Source organism: Chaetodon auriga, chromosome 18, assembly GCF_051107435.1.
Source record: "Chaetodon auriga isolate fChaAug3 chromosome 18, fChaAug3.hap1, whole genome shotgun sequence".
Classification (NCBI taxonomy): domain Eukaryota; kingdom Metazoa; phylum Chordata; class Actinopteri; order Chaetodontiformes; family Chaetodontidae; genus Chaetodon; species Chaetodon auriga.
This window is the reverse complement of record NC_135091.1, coordinates 2,957,997-2,980,986: the sequence shown is the minus strand read 5'-3', so window position 1 is coordinate 2,980,986 and position 22,990 is coordinate 2,957,997. Positions and strand designations below refer to the sequence as shown.

Sequence of the window (22,990 nt, the reverse complement as noted above, 5' to 3'; positions counted from 1 at the left end):
CGTGACTGAATGGAGGTTTACAGCCTGCAGACTAAGCAGGTTGCAGGATGCAGTTCAGAGGAGCAGCGCTGGGCAGCCATCTTTATGACGGCTGAGACGTTAGCCTCTCTGACACGTGGTTAACGAGCGCCACAGAAAACTGAAAATAAAAAAACAATACGTGAACAGATAACAGTGAGTTCCATACAGGACGCGACGCCCGTCTCCAGGTGAGAGTCCAGTGTCCGACCCGGTCCACGTGGACGGTGCTGCTGCTGGTCAGCTGCAGTGAAGGTCCTGGAGCAGCAACAACTGTGATTCAGACAACCCGCTCGAAGCCACAGTCGGATCTTCTGTATCATCTAATTCAGGGGTTTTCAATGTCTGACACTGGGCTGCCCCCCCACCCGCACCCCCCCACCCCCAGACAAAACTGAGACAACTAAATACATGTTCTTAGTGCAACTTGAAAAAGTTGATATTAGTGGGTTTTGTAATGACTGTAATTCTGCTTTGTCTGACTTTGATTCGGGGATCATCATGCTTTCAGTTTCTGGACTGCGGCTCCTGTAATTTGAGGGCAGCGGGGATGCAAACAGTCAGTATCATGTTTCCATGGAGTCAGTCAGTTCGCTGTGGGCTTGAACCATGACTATGTTTACATTTTGGCAAACTGGCACTGTTAAAGTGTGCTGAATGAGCTATTAGCACTTCCTGTTTGCAGTGTGCCCACTGATGTTCAGACTCACATCACGGCTTCACCTTTACTGTTGTTGTGTTGTGCTGGACTGACGACAGTTGTGTCACCTGAGGGCTAATGATGCTAATGCTTCAGGAGTTTGTATGGTGGGCTTTTAACTCATGTCAATCAAACAAACATGTCCACCTGAGAGGTCCAATCAGTCGAAAGGAGAAAACACCTGTGCAGGTAAGGCGCTTTGACTGACAGGAACCAGGCTGTCAAAAAGGAAGCAGGAGGAGGAGGAAATAATGTGAAGATGATCTATTCCTCCACCATTGGAGGGGTTTCGACGTCAGTGAATGTAAATTTGAGGATCATTTGAAAGATGATGAGGGTGAAATGACCACAGAGTCCTTGTGTGATCCAGCCTCAGTCATCACGCCATCAGATCACGAGCTGAAGGTTGTATGTGAGTTTGTGCTGTTGTCTGCTGTACTGTCAGATTTCCTCTCTGCTCCGTCCTCTGCTGATTGAACCCAGCTGCACGTTCTAATGACTCATCTCCTTCATCCAACGGACTCTCTTGAAATATGGTAGCGCCCGCTCTGTGTACTTGTGGCATTCTTGCATTGTTTGATGTCCGTGCGGCTGAGCGGTCTGCGGCGCATGTGTTGACTGGACGCGGCGTACATGTGGCGCTGTGACGGATGATGCAGAGGCCGGTGTTTGGACCGAGGAGCCCGGCGGAGGAGAGCGCTCGTGTTTACGCTCTGACGGGTCTGATGCGCTGTCAGGGCTGAGCGATGGACGAGCTGCGTCAGGGCGGAGGCTTTGATCGGTTTCACTGTGGGATCTGCTCCGTCAGAATTTCACGCTTTGTTTTTGTAACTTGGGACAAAACACAGAAGAAGTTTGTGCACGAAGGGAACCAGTTTAATTGATGTGATCGACTGTGACTCAGTGGGTCGTTGCATTAACATCCCAACTGATAAAGTTTAGCCTCCTCTGGTCCATCTCCTCAGTCCAGACTGAGATAACTCTGAAATTATTCGATGGGTTGCATTTAAATTCTGTTCAGACGTTCATGAATCTTGCTGACTTTGGTGATCCTCTCAGGATTCCTCTAGCGCCACCAGCAGGATATGGCAGGTGACTGCATGAACTTGCTCTGAGGTTTTGCTTCAGTTAGTTTTTAGTCAACAAATTTGTTGGATTTTGCAGGATTTCTGCACCCTGTGGTCAAAGAAAACGACCTGGAGGCATCTCACGATCAAACTGTGAGAATCACCCACAGCTCATTGGTCGTGATGATGCACGTCAGACAGTTTCACTGACTGATGCAGCTTTAACAGAACACCATTTCCAACTACGTTTAAGATGCACTCTGCCACTGTAGTTTACAGGATCCAGACTGGTAACAAATGCCGACCCTGAGAAAAGGTGACCCACAGGGCGCTATGCACCTCGAGTGGAGGTCAGCTGTAAAGAGGCACAAAGTCTGAGGCCGTAAAAAGCCAGAGGACACATAAATGCCGGCGATATCGATCCCACCTGCTTCTCATGTCCACATGTGGGTCAAATATATGAGCTCAGATTACTGTTCCACTGAACTGGAAAGTTCAAGCTGTCCATCCCGGCGGGATCTTTGAAGTGGAGGCGGCCTGTCGTTAACGTTTATGCCTCCATCTCTTTGTTTGTCGCAGGGATTTATCGTTCTCCTGCACCGCTGAGCTGCATACCTGCTTTATTATGCAGATTTACGGGAGGTGTTGGAGCTCTGCTTGTGCTGCATTTGGTCACAGTCACAGTCTGATGACAGTGACTCGGAGGTTAATGTCCACAGAGTAAATCCTTCATATTGACTGTTCAGTGATGTTTTATACTCAGTGGCTGGCGTGATAAGAAGTAGTGTGAGATGTACCACGTTTGATGTGAGCTTAAGAGCCCATTCTGTGTTTATAGAAGAGTGAACCAAGTCAAACCTGGACTGTTTCTTCTACACACAGCACATTTGGTGCGTGCTACAGACATGACACCTCGCTATAGATACAGGTGAGATATGACCAGTAAGTCCAGTTTGAGTAACAGATCTGTGAGTCTGAATGTTTACCACCAGAGCAGCGCCCAGGACAGGAGTTCACAATGACCAGATAAACAGAATTTCTCATTACAAAGTCATCTTCACAGGCCTGGAGTGTGTGCTTGCATGCATCTGATTAGCCGACTTGTGCTTCAGCAAAGTTGAGAGTTTGAGCTGGTTTGCTGGTTAAACCTGTTCTTTCACAGCTTTTCTGCACTGAAACAATTCTTAAAATAACTGACGAGGCTGAAGAGACAAAAAAGAAGAAACTCAACAGAAAATTTCCAGAAATGAGAGTTTCACAGTGATATTTAATTTTTGGCAGCAGTCTCTACTTATAATGTCCTATAACTTTAAAAATCATTGTTGTGCAATTAAACAAAATCATATTTTCAATCAAGCAGGCTGTAAAGTCAATCAATCTCCTGTAAAGCCTCAATCATTTGATTAAAATAAGAAATTTCAATTTGAATTTACAAACACGACGCAGTGCACGATTCAACAACATATGAGAAAATATTTAGGTTCAGTGTTCACACACAGCCAATGAGTTTGGTTTGTTTTAGAGTTTTATTGATTTTTTCTGTGTGTGTGTGTGTGTGTGTGTGTGTGTTTGCTTGCTGTTATTTATCACTTGTTTCTTGTGCTGCTGTTTGTGAAAGAGGTGTCTTTTTAAAGCTGCAGTAACATTTTTTGTCCACTGGAGGGTGCAGGGACTCTTTGCACTTGCAGACTCAGAACAATAATCACTCTCCTTTCAGCTCTGGTTTGGTCTCCACCAGCTACTGAGAAAAATCTGTCTCTTGTTCTGCTTTCTTCTCCATCTGCGTCTGCCTGCTGTCTGGTGCTTTGCAGGTGGCCTACAGTTGATTTATCACAGCTTTTTGCTGCTGAAAATGAGGCTGAAGCACAATTTAAATGTATCATAAAAGCAAAACTACGAGCTAAAAGAAGCTAAAAGGCTCCGTAGAGGTGCTGAGTAGGTTTTGATTCTTGTGGGGTCAGCGCTACGACAGTCACTTTGACACTACACTACGCATTTAAACCTAATGTCCCCATAAAAAGACATCATTTACTGAAGTTATGAGACATTTTCTCCTCTGGCTCTCAACCAGCTGAAAGTCAAGCTCAAACTTCAGTACCAACATACTGTAACACCCGCGATGTAAACATGTCAGTTTACAGACATAAATCACCATTAAAGTGATGCATTTTCAAAAAAATCAATCATGTCACACGATGCATGTAAACATGTCAAAAGCTGAACTTGAGAAATGTGCACACCTACAGAGGTTAAAGGTCCAGTGTGTCGGATTTAGAGGCATCTAGTGGTGAGGCTGCAGATTGCTATGGTGGCTGCTAAAAACAAGCGTCGTCTCTCCTCTGTAGATATAAAGAGCTCAATGGAAGGAAACAAAAACACGACTTCTTTTCAGCTGATTGAACACGAATGAAAACATATTATATTACATTTTGGCCATTAGATCCCTGTAAATCCTACACTCTGGACCTTTAACCCGCTGTAGTTGGACCTTACTTAGATGCTGAAGGTAATGAGGAGGAGGAGCAGAGCAGGTGGGAAACTGGTCAGCAGGAGGTTTTGGCTGCAGCGTGACGCAGCGCTGCTGTAATAGATGTTCACTGTGCACTGAGAGTAGTCTTCCCCACAGAAGGAGGTGGAGGACATGTCGCTCCTCCAGTCTGATCTATACGTCCTCACCGTCCTCCGTGCTGGAAAGTCAGAGGTCAAAGGTTCAGCGTGAGTCTGCCTACATGTAAGTTCTAGTTCAGTTTCATGTCGCTGATGTTGCTTTTAACTGCTAAAAAAATCAGCTTTGACTTTGGAGCGGTCTTTCAGTTAGAGAGCACGATTCAGTGATGTCATGTTCAGATTTTGTGATGCTTTCCCTCAAAACCCTGCCCTCACACACGGCCCTGCTCGTGCTCAGACCGTATGCTGGCACTCACATCACGAGCTCCAGTTTCAGCCCTTTTCCTGCTCTCAGGCTGCTTCTGTGCACTCCTGAAACGTCTGCTCTCAGATTTCTGCTGTAATTACCCTGTCAGAATGAATGAAATGAGCCCTGCGTCGTCCTGCGTGCCACAGATGTGCTCGCTTTTCTTCTTAGAGCAGACGGTTACTCTTTAGTCGGGTTCACCCAATCATGGCCTCCGTGCTCAAACTGAAGAATGAAGCTAGGCTACAGAAAGCGAGTGGTATTAGTAGAAAAGGTAGAAATATGGATGAACTGAATTTCACTCTTACCTGGTTCATAATAATCATACAGGACCACACTGGCTTCCTGGACTTTGCCGACCATGTGCTCCATGACCAGAGGAATCTCGAAACACATCTCCTCTGTCGTCACCTGGAAACACATTTTACCTGTTTTTTTTAAAACCGTCTTTCACTTCAGACACAGAAGCAGCCGTCAGACGCAGCACAGTTTGAGTGAAGCTTACAGAGTCCAGGTACAGGATGACTTTCCCCGGCTGCGTCTCCACTTTCTTTATGACGCCGTCGGTCTGGATGCCGTCCGGCTGCAGGCTGAAGCCGCTCAGCAGACCCACCTCCATGATGGCCATGCCCGTCGCGTTCAGACCCAGACCCTCTGACAGACTGCAGACAGCAACACGACAACGTGAGGACGTTAGAAAACTGTACTTCATCAGTGCAGAATGTACAGAGAACATGTTATTTACGGGGAACAATGACTATATTTGTCACATGTGTGCAGGAATAAACAGGAAGAACCATGAGAAAATAAAGCAGTGAGACTCTTTTTAGTAAAGAGCGAAGACACTGTAGTTCTAGAATAGTTCTAATGCTGATTCAGCTGCGTCGAGCTGACGTCATGTGACCAAACAGGAACGACCATCAGTCAAGCCGCTCACCTGCTGCAGATGTACAGATGTGCCCAGTTTATATCTGTGTCAAACAGCTCGACGTAGAGGTGAAACGCCTCGTGTTCGCCGGCCTCTCGCCGCCTCCTCATCAGCGCCTCGTTCCTGATGTTGTAAAACACGTTCAGCTGAGGGACGAACAGAAGGGAAGTCAGACTCCGGTGTAGAGTTTCTGCGCTGGCGTGAGGGTGCACAAGCTACACAACTGATCTCAGACCAGGTGTACTGATTAGATTGTTCCACTCGGAGAAATCCGAGGCTGGATTAAATTAAAGCCATACAACATGAAAATCATGTGAGATTGTGGCGGTTTTTCAGGTGCAAATGTGAAGCATTCTTGCTCAGATACACTGTATGTGGTGTGTGTATCAAACAGAAAACACAGGCTGGAACGAAGGTGAAGTACAAATGTTCTCAGTCTGATTGTAAGCAGATGGAGGGAGTTTGGTTTGTGCTGTGATAAATTTAACATCACTACAGGCGGCAGCTGAACCTTTTCATCAGTATTTCTTATTGCATTTGGTTCAGTGTTTAGTGAGACATCACACACACGAGCACCATCTCACCTCCACCTGCTGATCTCAGAGCTGCTGGACCTGGTCCAGTGTGCCTCGACTACAAGTGCATCCAGTTATTTTGGCTACAGGAAAATCGAGCATGTTCTGTGCTCGTGTCTGGGACAGTGAGGTCACGACGAGGCGTCTCTGAGCTGCCTGAACGAGAGGACTCGAAGGTTTTTCATCTCAGATCAAAGACATTTGTCCGAGACGCTCAAATTGTCTTCAAGTCTTGTAATGTCATCTTTTGTGATGATAGCTTGAACTGTGTCTTACCTGAAACAGGGCGAGTCCACGACCCTCTGCAGTCACCTGGAGCTTCAGTTCCTCCACTGGTACAATCTGAAACAAGAAGAGATTCATTTTAGAGATTAAGACTAGAAACTAGTGACTGAGACCATAAACTCATCCGGAGACTGTTTACTGAGGTAATAAATCAAGTGAGAATTACAGTCACATGCAATCGCTCTTCTTTTTGCTGCCCGAGGAGTCGCCCTCTGCTGGCCATTAGAAAGAATGCAGTTTTGAGGCTTCACTTTTCAGACCTGGAAGCTGTGTGCACTATTTATCTACTTGATGATTCTACCTGAACGTCAGTGAGACCCAGCTCACAGCGAACCATCTGATATCTCTACGACCTAAGCGCACCTGCTGCCTCTGGTGAAGCAGATAGTTGTCCTGGTGGATGTGGAAGGAGGCGACGCTGGTCGAAGCATCGGACACTCGGACCGTGAGGTCAACGTCGTGAGAGCCGCCGAGGGCTGCGAACGTGGACAGCGCCTGCAGAGCCACGACTGTATCCTGAGAGAGGAAACAAGATTCAAACGCTGATTATCTGTGACTCTGTTCCAGCACGGTACAGTTCAGTCTCTGGACTTTGCCTTTGATATTCACAGTTAATTTCCTGTTTGCAGTTGTGTATGTGAGTGTTGTTTCGTGAGTGAGCTCCTCTGTTCATATCTGCCTTTTTGCATGTGTGCGTGCATCTGTGTTTGTAGACAAGCAGAGGCGTTCTTGGCCTGAGAAGCCTGAGAAAAACCTCGCTCTACTTTTCAACTTACTACACTTGGAGCCACTGACACAGTATTTGGATCTTTTTAGTTTCCTGTCATGCATGTTTGTGCATGTGTGTCCATGCGTGCTGGGGGTTAATTCCACTTTAGTCACCACATGCCCAGACAGCCACAGCCCCATCCTGATGTGACACAAAGCAGAGTTTCCCACTGAGGTGACACAGACGGGAATTTCTCCTCTGACGTGTATCAAGTTAGTTCAGAAAACAACAGGCTGAAATCTTTTTAAGGTCAGTGACCCTGGTTGTTGTTTTGATCTCTGTATTGTGTGTCCTTACAGCGCACTCATCACGATGCTCATGCATGTATTAAAGACAGGCGTGAAGTGGAATTTCCTGCAGAGGGAGGTAACAGTTGTTAAGCCTTCCAAGATACAGCTGGAAATATTTTGTTTTTTTCTTATTGCAAACAAATTCCATGAAAAACCAAAACCAACAATGACTTAGTCCATCTCTGAATACTCACACTGTTACTCTGCCCGTGGCTCTCTCTATCCAAGCCTCCAAATCATGAAAAAGTGACATTTGTTGGGGACTATTTTCATCAGCGGATGAATCCACATTTGGTTCTCTAGCGAGTATTTGCACGCTAATTACTCAAAGTTTTATGAGACCATATTGATTCATTTCTGAGTTTTGAATTTTAGTATCTCACCTGAGTGCTGCCGAATCCTCCCATGTGGTTCCGCTGTTTGCTGAGCCACTTCATGAGGGCGACGCCCTCTGCGATGAGAGACAGTTTGTGTTGAGCTAGCAGCAGGTAGGACGCCATCTCAATGTCTGCAGAGCGAGGCTGCCACGACAACGACAGGCCGCCGTCTGGGGAAGACCACATCGGCACACCGTCTGCTCACGGAGGAGAGTCGGAGGAGATACAGGCTTCATTAGAAAAAGACTCTTCAATGAAGTCAAGACAACACAAAACACAAAAACAAAAACACCTGGTATGTTGTACCATGGTGGTAGCTTCATCCTGCCCTTCATTGGATTTTCACTCCAACAATCCAAGCCAACATGGACAGCATCACATTTGTAAATTTGAATGAGCAGCAATCTTCTTGGAGTTTTCTACGCACAAATTCACTCACACACACACGCACACACACAAAGAGTTGTCATCGTACCTTTCATCTCGGCTCGTCCAATCAGCTCGATGAGTGCCGCGTCAGCGCTCAAGCTGCCTGACAGAGCCAGAGCGTAGGTGAGCAGGCTGAGGCTGTAGTTAGTGGAGACGCCAAGAGCCAGACGGGTTTCCAGGAACATCCGGGCTGAAGACACCTGGCTCCCAAACTGAGCCTGACAGACAGAGAACAGGGCAGCAGCGCTGAGAGGTCACTTCAGCTTAATGGCATTTATGAGATCAGACCATAAAGACGCAGTGTGATGAGGAAACTTCTTTGGACCTTGTAAGGATGTTTTTTGTTTAATCCCATTTGTGGCCACATTAGTTTGTCCAGCTTTCACGCTTGGTGTTTTAACAGACCGCTCATTAAGATCAAACTTTATTGATCCCTGTGGGGAAAACAGATATCCATCGAGCTGAGAGCCAAAATCAAGCCAGACAATCGCACTCGTTCTTACGTGTGTTTGAGGAGTGCAAAAGTAATCTGTCTGCTGTGGAGAAAAGTGGACGTCACTCGTTATGCAAAACCCATCTGTAGCTGCAGTGCATTCTGGGTGAACAAATTGGCCCCAGAGTCTCCTCTGAGGTTTTCTCTGGTGGACAAACTGAACTGTTTCAAAATGACCTGAAACCCAGTTTGGCATTTCTGTACTAAAATTTATTTCACTTACTGATGACAAATAGATTAAATGTCCAATCAGCTAATATCAGACATTTCAGACCGGCTGCTCTCACAGGCTGAAAGTCTAGAATCCTTTGATCAAACTCATAAAATTATTAAAAATCTCTGAATATTCTGTCGTTCTGAGCTTGTCAGTCATGTGTAAAACACCCACCTTGATGTCTTCGGCTTCCAGCAGGGCGATGAGGACGTAAGCCGTGAGGGAGACGGGGCCGTCCAGGCCTCCTTGGAGCTCGGTGTGGATGACGCGGCCAGGCTCTTCGAACCTCCCATCAGCCCCCTGCTGGGCTCCTAACCAGGCCGCCACTCTTTGCAGCACGTGGGCGTCGATGCTGATGAACGGACGCGCCTGCAGGAAACACCTCAGCACGAAAGCAGAGAGCCTGCAGAGATGGAGTTTCTTTCACCGGTGTGTCTGAGAGCCACCATGTTCCTTAAGTTTTCAGCCACATGTTTGTACGACTGTATGACATACCAGGTGCTTCCAGATGAGTCCTCCTCTCCGAAGGCACTGAAGGAACCATCTGCTCTCTGATAGGACAGCTCTCGCTCATAACCTGAGAAAGACACCACAGATTATACTGCAGTCAAGTCCTCCTCTGAGCATGTGCACAAATATTTTTACCATCAAAAATAAATCTCCTAAGAAGCAAAAACTCTGAACAAAATACAGGAAAGCAATTTCTTACAAGAGTTCTGTTGACTCAAGCATCTTGTCCTAAGTAGAAATACACACATTACTCCTTAACCAGGAGACTCATCATGAAGAAACAGTGGGATTATTAGCAGAAAACAAGCTCAAAGGCAGCATGAGGAGATGGATGTTTTCCAAGTGTCTTTTTTGTTACTACCACTAGGGGGTGCCACATGATTCAATTTTTTTGATATTTATTTTTTTAACTTTAAACAAAGTATTTTTACAGTGTGTTGTTGCTATTTTTACTTCAGTAAAGTATCTGAATACTTCCTTAACTAAATCACTGAGCTGAAGCTAGCTAACCAATAAAATCTGAGACTGGCGGTTGTAATTACTGCCGGAAAAAACTGAAAAGGCTGAACTTTGACTCAGGAAAGCAGGTTGGGGTTAGGTGTTAATGCGACGTAACGTGGCTGTATCTTACCTTGCATCATGTACGATATGGCTCTGCTCGTCGTCTCCTCGTCAGCCTGGCCGGTAAAACTCAGATACTGCAGAACGTAGATGTTTGGAGCAAAGTTGATCATGTTCTGCTCCCCGCAGCCATGAGGCATCTGGATCAGAGAGTCCAGGCCGCTGATGGACGGACCGAGGATGTCACCTTTGTCACCATGGAAACCAGAAAAATCCCACATGATGAGCAACAGCAAGGAGCAGAGTCATGCTTACGCGCTTTAGAGGATATAATGTTTTCTTGCTGCAGGAGGAAAACTTTCTGATGCATCTGGAAATTAACTCTGAGGGAAAATCAGTTCAAACTCATTGACTTCTGTTTATATTCTGGTTGAAAAACTGCTATAAACTGAGAAGCAACGAGGTTACACGTCTGGCCGCTCAACATTTGCAACAACAAGCCTCGCTGATTGTCTGCTGCAGTGGACCTCACTATCAGCCCTTTTTCGTGTTCGTTGTGGCATTCGGGAACCAAAATGTCATCGTCAATGAGCATAAAGTATGAAATTTTAAAACATCAGATGAGACTATAGCGTCTCTTTGCAGCAGTATTTTGGCAGTTTGGTAGGTTTAATGCTTGAAAACAGATGCTACGCAGCTTTTCCTCCATCAGTATGCTCAGCAGGTAGTTGCTGTCATCCGAATGTGTTTTGAAATGTTACCTGCAAACTGTGAAGCACAAGGTCAAGTTCAGAGTGAAGTCATGTTTCCACTGATCACATTACGAACTACAACCAGCTGCTCATCACAAGGTTCTTCCTCGCCGCTGACACCACACTTAACCTTTGACACGATACAGTGCTGATTCTCACTGTTCTTATTTTTTCTACGCACACCTGCCGTGTACAGGAAAGTATGACCTCAGCGTGCCGACACTTGTGTTGCACATGTGTGCTTCATGTTGAACATCTACACTTTGTTACATGGAAAAGCAGCTGTTTGAACACGTGTGTCATGAGGAAACTACCTCTGGTTACTGTAATCCATGTTGTCTAGAACATGCATGTGTCTACACTGTCTGACACATGCCGGAGTCCACATGTGAGGCAAACCGCAGGTTTGTGCTGTCGATGAAGTTTTGGATCCATTACAACAAAAGCACGTCTGTAAACTAAATCACGCAGCCCGTCCACACCGGGAAAATGGATGTATAGCTCGACTGTGCCGACGCAGCGAAGGTCTGCCTTCAGCCTGTCACTGGGACTCCGATTCAGTCACATGAGTGTGATGATGTGTTGAAACCATCACAGCATGTATCTCAGGCTGATTCTCCTCTCAGTCTCTGTTGGCCAAGACACTGACTTCAATGCAGGATCTTCTTTCATATCCATTAACTGCTAGAGGTTTCATTCAATTAAAAAGATTCTTGGTTGTTTCTGTGCAAATGACAGTAAATCTGAAGCTGACAATCTAAGTGCACAGCCGCCTTCGTGGCTTTGTCAGTCATTGTCATCAGGCCATAATCTAAATTAAAGTCATGATTTTCATTTGTAATATATTTATTTGAGGGCCAGTGGTATGATGACCCATGGAAAGATGATGTGAACATGGACTATGTGCTGTGTTTATTGAACAGTAACGTCAGTAAAGTCAGGATTCAGTGGTCGTTCTGCTGTTTCGCAGGAATCAGACCTCTGCTGATCTGAATGTGAATCTGTGTTTGTTTCCCAGCAGGTCGTAACTCAGATTTTTTCATTTGGTGTGTTTACATACCGACGGCCGTCACCGAAGCTCTTTCGCTGCCCTCCACAACATCTGCCGGGAAGGTGAACATCACGTCTCCGGAGAGGTTCGACTGCGAGGGAGAAACCTCAAACAGCAGCGAGGCGGAGAACGACTGCTCGAGTCCTTCAGGCTGCAGAGTCAACAGCCGAGAAATATGAAAACACAACACAAACAAACCTGGTGAGTAATATTTCTGGGAAAAGGCAGAGCTGTAAAACAATATCAACATTTCTTGGGTTTCAGTGGAGCAGATGAAGGTTGGTTACGTTAGAAGAGTTTCCTCTGAAACACTTTGTTTTGGAGCTGCAGCAGGTTGACAGATGCTCTGATAAACACAGTCTGACAGGTTAAACTCCCACTGTCAATGTTCTCTTGAGCAAGACGCTGAACCTCTGACCGATCACTTCACAATTTCAGTTTCAGTAGAAGTACGGTCATGTTGGCTGCAACCCCTTATTTCATGCTGGCACAGTGATACAAATGGACCCACATTTTAAAGTTAAAGTTAAAGAAGGTTTCCCAACATGGTGAACTCATCCTTTAAGGGGAGGCCTTTTAATCCCAAAACTTCCTCCCAGATCACTTTTGATGCTTTGAAACTCAGTTGCTAACTTTGTTTCAAACGTCACTTGTGAGCTCAGCGGTTTGTTTGGTTATGCTTCATGCCACTAACACTAAACCTGAGTAACACCAGACAAATTCAAAGAAGTAGGCACATGACCACTGCGTCCCTGCCACTGGAATCTGTGGTCAGTGATTAAAATCTGAGTCATCCCCACCATCCATCCAGTTTCCCCGCTGCTGTGGCAGAAAGACTTTGACCATATTGCGCTCAGCTGTTCATCTCTGTTGTCGAGTTTTGACATGAAAGCACATGACAAGCCAGAAGCGTGAGAGTTGGTAAGCATGGAGTGCATCTTTGTGATTGTGTGTCATTTGCTGTTCACTGCTTTTTACTGTGCATATAAAAGCTAAGCAACTTCTGTGTAAGTACATTGAGAGCAAAGTCAAAATCCTTGTATGTCTATACATGCTTGGCTAATAAAACTGATTCTCCTCACTATTATTTGTCCTCACATGTTATCTAACCCTCCCCGGCGCTGACGTCTCACGTGTGATTTTCTCACAGCACCTTGACGAGCACCGTCGTGCGGACGAAGTCGGACGCTGCAGATGACATGGCTTTCACAGAGACGGGAATCTCTCCGAGGACCAGCGGCTTGATGGGAATGAGGACGGACGCTCCGCTTTGACTCCCCACAGACACATGACGAACAGTGGGCATGGAGAGCCCCTCATTGTCCGGGAAGACGAACTCGAAGGTGTCGCTGTGCGCAACAATCACCATGACCTTCCAACAAAGACAGAGAGAATCCACCCAGATCACATTAAACAGAGGTGTGACGATACAAAGAGTGTGGGAGGAAACAGCAGAGGTTTGTTATTGTAACTAAATATCAAATTAAGCCACAAATTCTAAGAACAACGGCTCTCTAAGGGTTCAATGAGCTCTTTTATGTCGCTTTTATGTGTTGAAGGATTAAAGAGAACCTGGGTCATGTCTTTTTTTTGTGTCCTCAGAGGTGACAGCGGAGTTGTAGAAGATGTTAAAACCACTGAGTACACGAGACTACAGCAACCTGACGCCTGAAACAACCTCATTAACCCTGTGAACCACATTCACTCCACAAACAGGCAGCTGTGATGCAGCTCCTGCTGGACTCTGCTGTTGGTACACACTAACATACATCACACCGTCAGACTGGACAGATGGATTTAAAGCAGATTTATACACATATACACATGTATCATGAAGTCTGAGCAGGTCTCATAACCACCATGAACCCAAGCTGACCAGCACCAGCCTCCCACATCATTCATGGGAAATGACAAGTTTACTGGCTTCTTATTAATCATCCGACACCTTCAACAATTTGTACTGACAATATCAAACCCTGGGGAAATCAAGCTTCTTTGGAGACCACCCACTCTCATCCCGCCCAGCTGTGCGAGGAGAAGCAGACTGACCTCCAGGTCCTGTGGGAGGTAGTTGAACAGAACGACTTCCAGCAGCAGCTCCTCTCCTCGGATAACGTAGGCCGGAAGATTCAAGGACAGGAAGAAGTCCTGGAACACTGTGAGCTGCGAGAGGACCACATGGAAACTTTAGACTAAACAAGCAGAATTAATACCAGCATCGTTCTTACATTTACTATAAATTTTAAAGTAATAAATGGGAAAGAACAGGAAACTTTAAGGGCTGGGGAGTTTTCTTGAGGTGTTTTTCAGCAGAATTGGTTTTTCTCTTTTACAGGAAGTCACTGCAGTGATGTAAATACCTCTGCAGGCGCCTCTACGATGCCCAGGCCCAGGTTCTCAGACATGACGAAGGCGGTGGCTGTCCAGGTTGTGATGCTGTCTGGTACAGTCAGAGTTATTTCTGTTGAGTCTGAATTACTGTGAAAAGAACAAAAAAAGATAAGAAACATGATTTTTAAAGTTAACCATTAAAGAAAAGTGATCCAAATTTGTTCCCTCACCTAAAACAACAAACAGAAGATTCAGCATATATGATTAAGAAAGGGGCAAAGTTTCACTTAGTCATTCTACAGTTTCGTGTTCTGAGGCTTCACCCTGTGTTGGTGTCCATCCATATCCAGGTCTCTGGAAAGTTCCAGCGCTCCCGAGGCTCCGGATGCTGCTCCGTGTTCGGACTGTCTACCTGGACGAGGGGATGTATTCCCTCCCCTGCTGTTTAGAAGACGAGTGTTATATTAGCGTCTCATAGCCACAACTGACAAAAAAAACTGAGTGTGAAAGGCAAGCTTTTGATTAACGTTGATTTTAAAAACTTACGTAATACAGGCAGCAGCTCCGTCATGTGTAAACTGGCGTCAGTCAACGCCACAAGATCACACGTCTGCACAGAGACATGGAAGAGGTGAAAAATACGCATTTCACTCCACATTTGGCTGGAAAGCTAATGAAGGATTCACACAGGTTTTTTTTTTTCAGCTTAAAGGTGCATTATGTCAGGGTTAGACGGCGATGTCGCCTGTTCGAATGGAACAATTGATTTCAAACTGAAGCATGATTAAATGTGATTAGAGACAGTTCCTCCAGAGTAAACAGGAAGTTAATACAACACTGTAGAGACAGAGCAAACAGATGTGATGTGTCTCTGGGGAGGCTAACCTTGAAGACGGAGTATGGATCTCCCATGTCAGAGTAGGCGTCAGCCATGGAAGCGCCGTACTCCCCCATCTCTTTCAGTACCTGTGAAAATAATAGCGACATCCTCAGAGCCGCTACTGTTGCAGCCCACAAAGACCAACAAAATAGACCATGACACAAAAAGAAGTCTTATTGTTAGAAACCTGTTTGACCGAGCTGAGATAAAACAGCCTCAGTTCACATTGAACTGATACTTGGGTGGGGGGCTGCAGATTGGGTTTCACAGAAGTATCTGCAGGGGGTGTTGCACCAGAAAAATATGGGTTTAAGTGTTGAGGACATATGGCTGGAAAACTGTGACTGTTAGAAAAGAGAAAACCAGAGACGACCCCGGGGAGCATCTGGTATTCAGCGATCACAGGATGGACTGTACATGAGTTATATGACAACCAAATGTCTTTACGAAACAGGAACCGTGACTCAAGGCTTCTAGACTTATCTCTTCGACTGAGGGTTAGACTGAAGTCACACCGAGCTGCTTCACTGTTTGGTAACAAGTTAACAAATATTCTCATATCTGAATCTATAAAGGCAAAACGTCCATCAAATAAATCAAATAAATAAACCAAAGCTATGAACAAATAAACCAAAATTAGATTTCTTCACCCCAATATGACAGAGGCGAATGGAATTTAGTTTGGTGGTGTTCACATTCCATTAAGAAACTAACACCTCTTTGGAAATGAGAGAAGAAAGAAGCATGCGAAGATGCTGATGATTGGCAGGTGTAATGTTCACCATGTTCAACATCTCTAGTTCACATATATGTTGATATGTTTTGGCATCACGATAAAATAACAGTGAAACTCGCGACATGAAGAAGCAATGACTCGGGTGTTATTCTCACCGTCTCCTTGGTGATGTCATTGCCTGATCCCACACACTTGGTTGCCTTGTCGACCACCAGGATCCCGACCAGAGAGGCGGGCTCTGCGACTTTGACCCTCAGTGTGACCTCGTCACCTGGCCTCCTCATCGAGTTGTCCCAGCTGAGAGACACCTGCCAATCAGAGGCCGGTCAGTCATGTACCAGCCAGCTTTGTACCACTGCACACCACCGTTCCCCCAAAATCTGCTTTGCATAGGTGTTTTTTTTGTTTTTGGCCTAAAGTATGGTCAAACATCAAGACAAATAAGTCTCGATAGCAGTAAAGAGTCTATGTAAACACACAGAATATGTATTAAACAAAGACATATGGGAGAGCTTCAAAAAAAGAGTTCCAATGTGTTCATGCTCCAATGAACATCTGAACTGGAAACATGGTCCTTGAAAACCCCTTTAAGGTGACTGACTGCACACATGTGGTCGTCAGCTGAGCTCTGTCTGACAGACTGTGATAGCACGACATCTTGTGTGTGTAAATCACCTGGTTTTGTAAAGTTTGGGCGATGGACAACTGTGTCATGTCGTTTACGATCTCTCCACTGGGATGCACGCAGTAGATGACAACGGAGGCCAGAGGAGCCCAGCTGATTTCTGGGACCAGAGCTAGAACACCAGAGCTTCTCCCTGCAGACACCACCTGACCTCTGGACTTCACCTTCACACACGAAACACACGTGGAGCCTTAGTTCTTCAAATTAAATGATTTTTTTGGCCACTTGGGGCAAACAAAATGAGAAAATTTAAGTTTATCCCACAGTTGCGCTTAATCTAAGTGACTGTAAAAGAAAGCCTTGGAAGACTGAATTAAACGTAAATCGATTAACTGCAATATTTTAAACAAAGCAAGCGCAACATGGTACTCACTAAGTAGTAAATCTCAGTCACTGGAAAATTCCTTTCAATTTGCAGCAGGAGAGGTGAACCGACCTGAAGGAAGGGAAGATTGTGAGGAAACATGTTTAATGATTGTTAAATGATTGTTTTAGAAATGTGTGTGTGTATTTGGAAGTGTGCTACGGGCCACAATAAGTACATGCACACCCTGTTTGACCAACCACTATCTCCACAACACTTCCAGACAGGACCAATGCGACACATGCGTAACCTCAAACTGAGCTCCTTCTGCTCCTCGTCCTTACCTCTGGAGGTCTGGAGGGTTTCTGAATCTGCAGGTAGGAGTGACTGGGGGATGTGTAGGTCCTATAGAGTTGCAGTGTGTTGTGGCTGTCCTCAAAAGACGCCTGAAAACAAACCAAAAAACAGATAAATATGTTGAAGAATGTTTAGTTTCCTCTCCTGATGCTGAGTAAGCTTGTAGAAAATCCTTTTGGCATCTCCAGCGGACTTAAAAGTCTCAGTTTGTCTGTGGACATGTTTAATATCTGTGTCACCTGTATGTTTTTCACTTCCTACTTAGGTCAAAAGTTCAGGTCCTCTAATAGTTCAGACTTACCATAATGCTCTGACACAGTAACAATATCCATGAGAGTGTCCTGATAATGAGCCTAGTAATATTGATTACCTGGTGTTACTGTTAGAGTTTCTAATTTGAGGTTGCCCTGTGGAAGTTTCTTGTAAGCTGAAGTTGTGCTTACATTCAGTGTTACCCACCAACACACACTGCGTGTATCCATGAAGTTCAAAAATGGTGTTGAATGCATTTAAATGCATTTCCTTCCTCATCAAGACAATCCCAGTCAATAAAGCTTCAATTGGCCCCAATAATCTGAAACAGTGTTTCCTCTCTATGCAGACGATACTGCAGTGTACATTTCCTGTCGAAGAAGAGTCCTGTTCTTTTGTCATTTTCACACTGAATGTACTACACACTCAATACATTGTGAGACTGAGTACGCAGTCGGGACAATGGATGAGTTTTAAGGTGATAAAAAGATCAGCTTACATCAATTGTGAGCGTTTCAGTTTCATTCATGAGCTGGATGTGGAGCGGTATAACTCCGTCGGCAGGGACAAGAAACTCCATATCTTCAGGCGGCATCTCCTCAGGACGGCGACGCACAGTTCCTGAAGGATCTGACACGTTTGACCTACGAGGCACCATTCCTTCCATCTGGTCTGTTTTCCAACTCCATGGACTTTGCCTCCGTTGCATCACTGACACTTGAACGGTCTTTTGCTGATCATCCAGTGACAGCGGCTGATCGTTGTATGTAGATATTTTCAGCTGCAAAAATCAAGAAAACTATTAATATGCTTTTCAAACTGAATCCTTTATGCAGGCATATAGAGCAGTGTGTAAAATCTATCATGTGCAGAATGTGCAATAAGAGGCTGCTGTCTTCAGATATACTTGGAGGAAACTCATCCTGAATGTGAAACTGACACTTTGTTGATGACACTTTGTAATGTAAACTAGTCATAAAGGCAAAAAGTAAGTTAAAGTGTCACTCACTGTATCATCTGAATTTGATAATTAGGATAATGGTTTGCTGATTCAGGAGAGGAGAGTGTACATTCATCAACATTCACATTGTGATAACATTAGTTTGAGGGAGCTGGAGTGAGAAAATAGCTAATGTACACGCAGCGTGCCAACACAACTAAAAACATTTTACTTAATAAAGTAACTTATCTTTAATCAGAAAAGGAAATGTTAGCAACAAATTACACTGAAACTCTGCAAAAGATATAGTTTCCTTACCCTGGCTGCGAAGTTCAGAGAGGGCCTCAATATCTGGGGATAGCCATCAAAGGAGACTTTATATCTGAACTTTGCCAGTGACACCTTTGCCGTTCGGTTATATGTGAGACCTGGAGGATGAGAAGCGTCACAGCGAAGTCATCAACACAAAACATCAGTAATACTTGATAATTAGTGGTGGTGTTACTGCAGTGCTCATTACACGCCACAGTACAAATGTTGGAGATGAGGAGGATATTTTCAGCCTTTCCAGCTTGTGTGTGTGGTGTGTTGTGTTGTGACGGATCCTCGCTGGGTGGCTGAAGGATCAAATTGTGGCTGGGAAATGCTGATTACCTGTGAGGTCTTCAGTCACATGCACCACAATCATGAGAAACTCATCATCCATGTATCCGTCGTAGAAGACCATTTCGTGAGCTCTTCTGTTCACTGGGTGGTAGTCGGGGACGTCAAACATGAAGTCTGCGGTGCCGTTAATCTACATCAAAGCAGCAGGGATGTCACTAAGGATCTCCACTCAGACCCAAATGCAGCCCTAACCCTGCTCCCAAATATTACCCACCTCTCTCTGGTCTTCATAAGCCTCTTCAATACCATGAAAATGATGCAGGAACGTTACATTCATGTGTCCCTGAACAGGCTTGCCATACATGTACCTGAGGATGAAAACACAACAATCTTAAATAATCCTCAGCTTTTATTCATAAATGACATCATGAACACACAAACATGTAAATATATGTGAAAGTATTGAAATGGCATTGAATATGTAGCACAGAGACAAAGGTTCTCACTTTGCTGTGACGGAGCCCCACAGAGTGTCCTCGTGATAAATCACATCTGGAACTTTGATCACAATTTCAAACTTTGGCAGAACTGCAACCACACACACAATAAATGGATGTTAGAGCTGGGTGATGCCATTGGTGGAAGAAGTATTCAGCTCATGGTACTTAAGCCCTCTGAACTGTAGTGGAGTAAAGTAGCATAAACTGGATATACTTTTCAAGTTTTACGGTTAACCATTTATGCTTTCAGAGGATGTTTATATGGAAGAGAAAAAGCTCATTTCTACCTTCAGTCATCCAGCTTTCATTATAATGCTCAGAGAAAACATACGTACCATAATGAGCCACGTTGAAACGCTTCTCACTCGATACACCCTGTGAAACAGACAGAGGATAAGCCCCTTTGATGTTGGTAACCAGATGTTTACCTGTTTCCCTCACGAGTGGGAAAAAAACAGTTTGGATTTCTACTATGTGGTGAACCTCAAGCATTTGAGATTTCATGGGGTCTTTCACAAGAAATCTTGACTCCTTGAGACCTTTGTTACATCTCTGTTATCCAACTGCAGGTCAAGATGCAAGTCTTTCAATTGATAACTGAGCATCACCATTACGATGCAACACCATCTCTCTAGATTCTAGTGGACTCTCAAGTCTAATATTACAGCTGCCGAGTCCAAATTTTCATGTTTCACTTGAGTCCAGGTCTCAGGTCTGCAGAATAAGCCACCTGCTTTCCCTTAGCTGGGCTCTTTCAGTGGTGTATCTCAGGTTATGTCATTTAGTTTCAGGACACTGAAAACATCTGTATCTTAATAAGGAACTTCTTGTGCTCCGTTTTAAAATCTTTTTACAATTAAGTGAAAGAATGCGGCAATAGAACAAGTAAATTGAAAACTACATAAACCTGAAACCTTGAAATGAATATTTTCCCACAAACATATTCAGTTCATCCAACTTCCAATTTCATCCCAGAGGTCTGTGGTGGATTCTTATAGTCCTTTAAAAAGACCAGTACGGTACACTGAAAGCACTAGGTACCAATCTGGGGGGTCATAACCCCCACCAGGGGTCGCCAAAGCATCATAAGGGAATGCGAGGCCTTCTTGATTTTAAGAGGTGCACAGCAGGCCTACCTCTCATCTCACAGGATAAGGGCACTGTGAAGGCCTGAGCACAAGTTACACTCAAGGAGCCTTCGCTCTCTGCTAAACAGCCTCATCCTGCACTAGAAAAGTATGCAGTTACAACAACCACAGAGCTAAGAGAACAACGGCCAAGCTTCAGGAAGAAAGAAACTTTTAAGTATGTATGATTGCAAAAAATGTAAAATAAATACATAGTACAGATGGAGAATAGTATAAAAAAAAGGCTGGATATGACTGTATGAGATGCAGCAGACTTACACCGACTGTTGTGACGATGGTCCATTCACCCAGAGGTGGGTTTTCAGACAGCTGAAACTCTTTGGACACGACCCCCATGACGCTGTCTACAGCCAGCCACTGTCTGAGCAGGTTTCCCCTCGGATCCTGGATCAGGTGGAACATGGACAGAGAGACATGACATGATGCTGAGTGAAGGGGGGTCAGTCAAAGAAGCAGCACAAAGGTCAAAACATGTTTCATTATTTCAGCATTTTGCATTCTATCAAGTTTTAGCAGAGTTTTTGATATTCCTGCTGATCAAGACTGGAGGCCGATCAAGCCAACAGATTGCTTAATACACCCTTAAAGGAGTAGTTCACCTAAAACCTTATGTATAGTACATATTCCACATATGTTTGATGTACACTGATGTGAGACCCACTCTGATGATGATGTCCACCAGGCTCATGTCGGGTTTCCCGTTGGGGTGAATGGACACCACTCTGATCTTGACCTCCTGCCCAGGCCAATAGTTCGGTTTGTCTGTCTGAATGAAGGTGGAGAGAGCTTTGGGGTCGAACTGCAGCTGTGTCGAGTTGGAGAAAACCTCAATGTTACCCACATGACCTTTGACCTCCAGGCGGTAAGGGTGCCAGTAGCTGGACTCGCTCTCGTGGATCTGCAGGGGGACATGGTTTTGCTCCATTTAGTGGTTTAACTGATAAATGTTTGTTATTCTACAAACCAAAAACCTCTGCAGACGAATATACCAAAAAATTATTCTGAGAAAAAAATTTGAAACCCAAGACACCCAAACCCTGACTGACCTTTGCAGAAATCTGCTTTTGAAGCTGCCCCAACCCGAGTTAAAAGCTTCTCAGGTGTCTGTAAACTGAAGGATGGCAGGCTGAGAGCCGGGCTGTGGTCCAGATAAGAGGCTTTAACTTTGGATCTGCTCAACATCTGTCTGAATTTTACTTGATCGTATCTGGTTCAGTTCAAAAGGATCCGTTTACATACACAAGCCTCCCCTCTGACTCTGAACACTGAAAAATCTGTGTTTCTAATTTCATTTAGACAAAAGCTTTTCCAGCACTGATGGAAGACAGTTTACAGACAGTGTCTACAGGGAGGGAAATGTTTTAAGTGGGGGGGGGGGGAGCTGCCAATTGAATGCACAAGTGTGACGACCTGTGCATTTAGTACACAATAGTACAGTAACGCGACAATGGCAACAACACACATTAGGCTAACAGCCAGGAGAAACACACACGCACAAAACAAACAAACAAACAACAATTGTGTCCTCATTTAGAAAGTCCATGTAACCTGTCAGCCATCCCCTTCACATCAGGGTCTGCTGGCACAGCAACAACTAAGAAATTATTTCCTGTTAGCTAATGGCTAAAAGCAACATGATGTAGCCAACTTGAACACTTTTCCGACACAGTTTTAGGAATGTGGTCTTTTACAGGCATATTCAATGAAATACACACACTGATACATCAGTTTAAAGTTAGCGTGCCTGCTTTGACTGACTAGCTAGTAGCATCAAACCGCTCCAACGGCCCACCCGCTGGTCACATGAGCATTTAGCTAACAGCTAAAAGCACCATGGTATAGCCAACTTGAACACTTTTCCAACACAGTTTTAACAACGTGATCCTATAACAGGCATATTCAATGAAATACACACACTCGTAAATCCATTTAAAGTTAGCCTGACTGCTTTAACTGACTAGCTAGTAGCCCCAAACCGCTCCAACGGCCCACCCGCTGGTCACATGAGCATTTAACGTTGTCTATTACACTTGCCGTCTATTCACACAAATGCTAAGTTCACGTTCACGATCATACTAAACACCGTTACAAAGCTAAGATTCTCCTGAACTGAGGCAAAAGATTTCAAGATACAATCTCAACAGGCGGCGCAATGAAGCCAACAGCAGAAAACAACCGTTTTTAACGTTGAGGCAGCACTGATGCAACTCACCCATAACATCCCTGAGTGATCCACAGATCCATAACACTCCGATAAAAACGGTCTGGTATCACCGAAAAAAAGGTCCAGACTGCAATACAAATATTTAGTCCATTTA

At 44.7% G+C, this 22,990-nt stretch overlaps 1 protein-coding gene across 1 annotated transcript; it reads right to left on the bottom strand.

The window, feature by feature from the left end:
• Positions 1-4,236: 4,236 nt before the first annotated feature.
• cd109 (CD109 molecule) lies at positions 4,237-22,989 on the bottom strand. Its single transcript, XM_076756575.1, has 31 exons — positions 22,885-22,989; positions 21,334-21,570; positions 20,931-21,056; positions 19,860-19,899; positions 19,531-19,612; positions 19,299-19,392; positions 19,073-19,214; positions 18,737-18,846; positions 17,978-18,259; positions 17,214-17,315; positions 16,939-17,001; positions 16,556-16,729; positions 16,036-16,188; positions 15,150-15,230; positions 14,811-14,874; positions 14,588-14,705; positions 14,294-14,411; positions 13,983-14,096; positions 13,087-13,305; positions 11,943-12,084; positions 10,201-10,377; positions 9,555-9,636; positions 9,234-9,462; positions 8,399-8,570; positions 7,930-8,120; positions 6,851-7,003; positions 6,479-6,544; positions 5,637-5,773; positions 5,205-5,361; positions 5,008-5,110; positions 4,237-4,472 (listed from the first exon to the last, which is right to left on the bottom strand). Exons 1-31 carry the CDS (start codon positions 22,891-22,893, stop codon positions 4,279-4,281), a joined length of 4,131 nt encoding a protein of 1,376 aa, XP_076612690.1. The 5' UTR covers positions 22,894-22,989; the 3' UTR covers positions 4,237-4,278.
• Position 22,990: the final 1 nt, after the last annotated feature.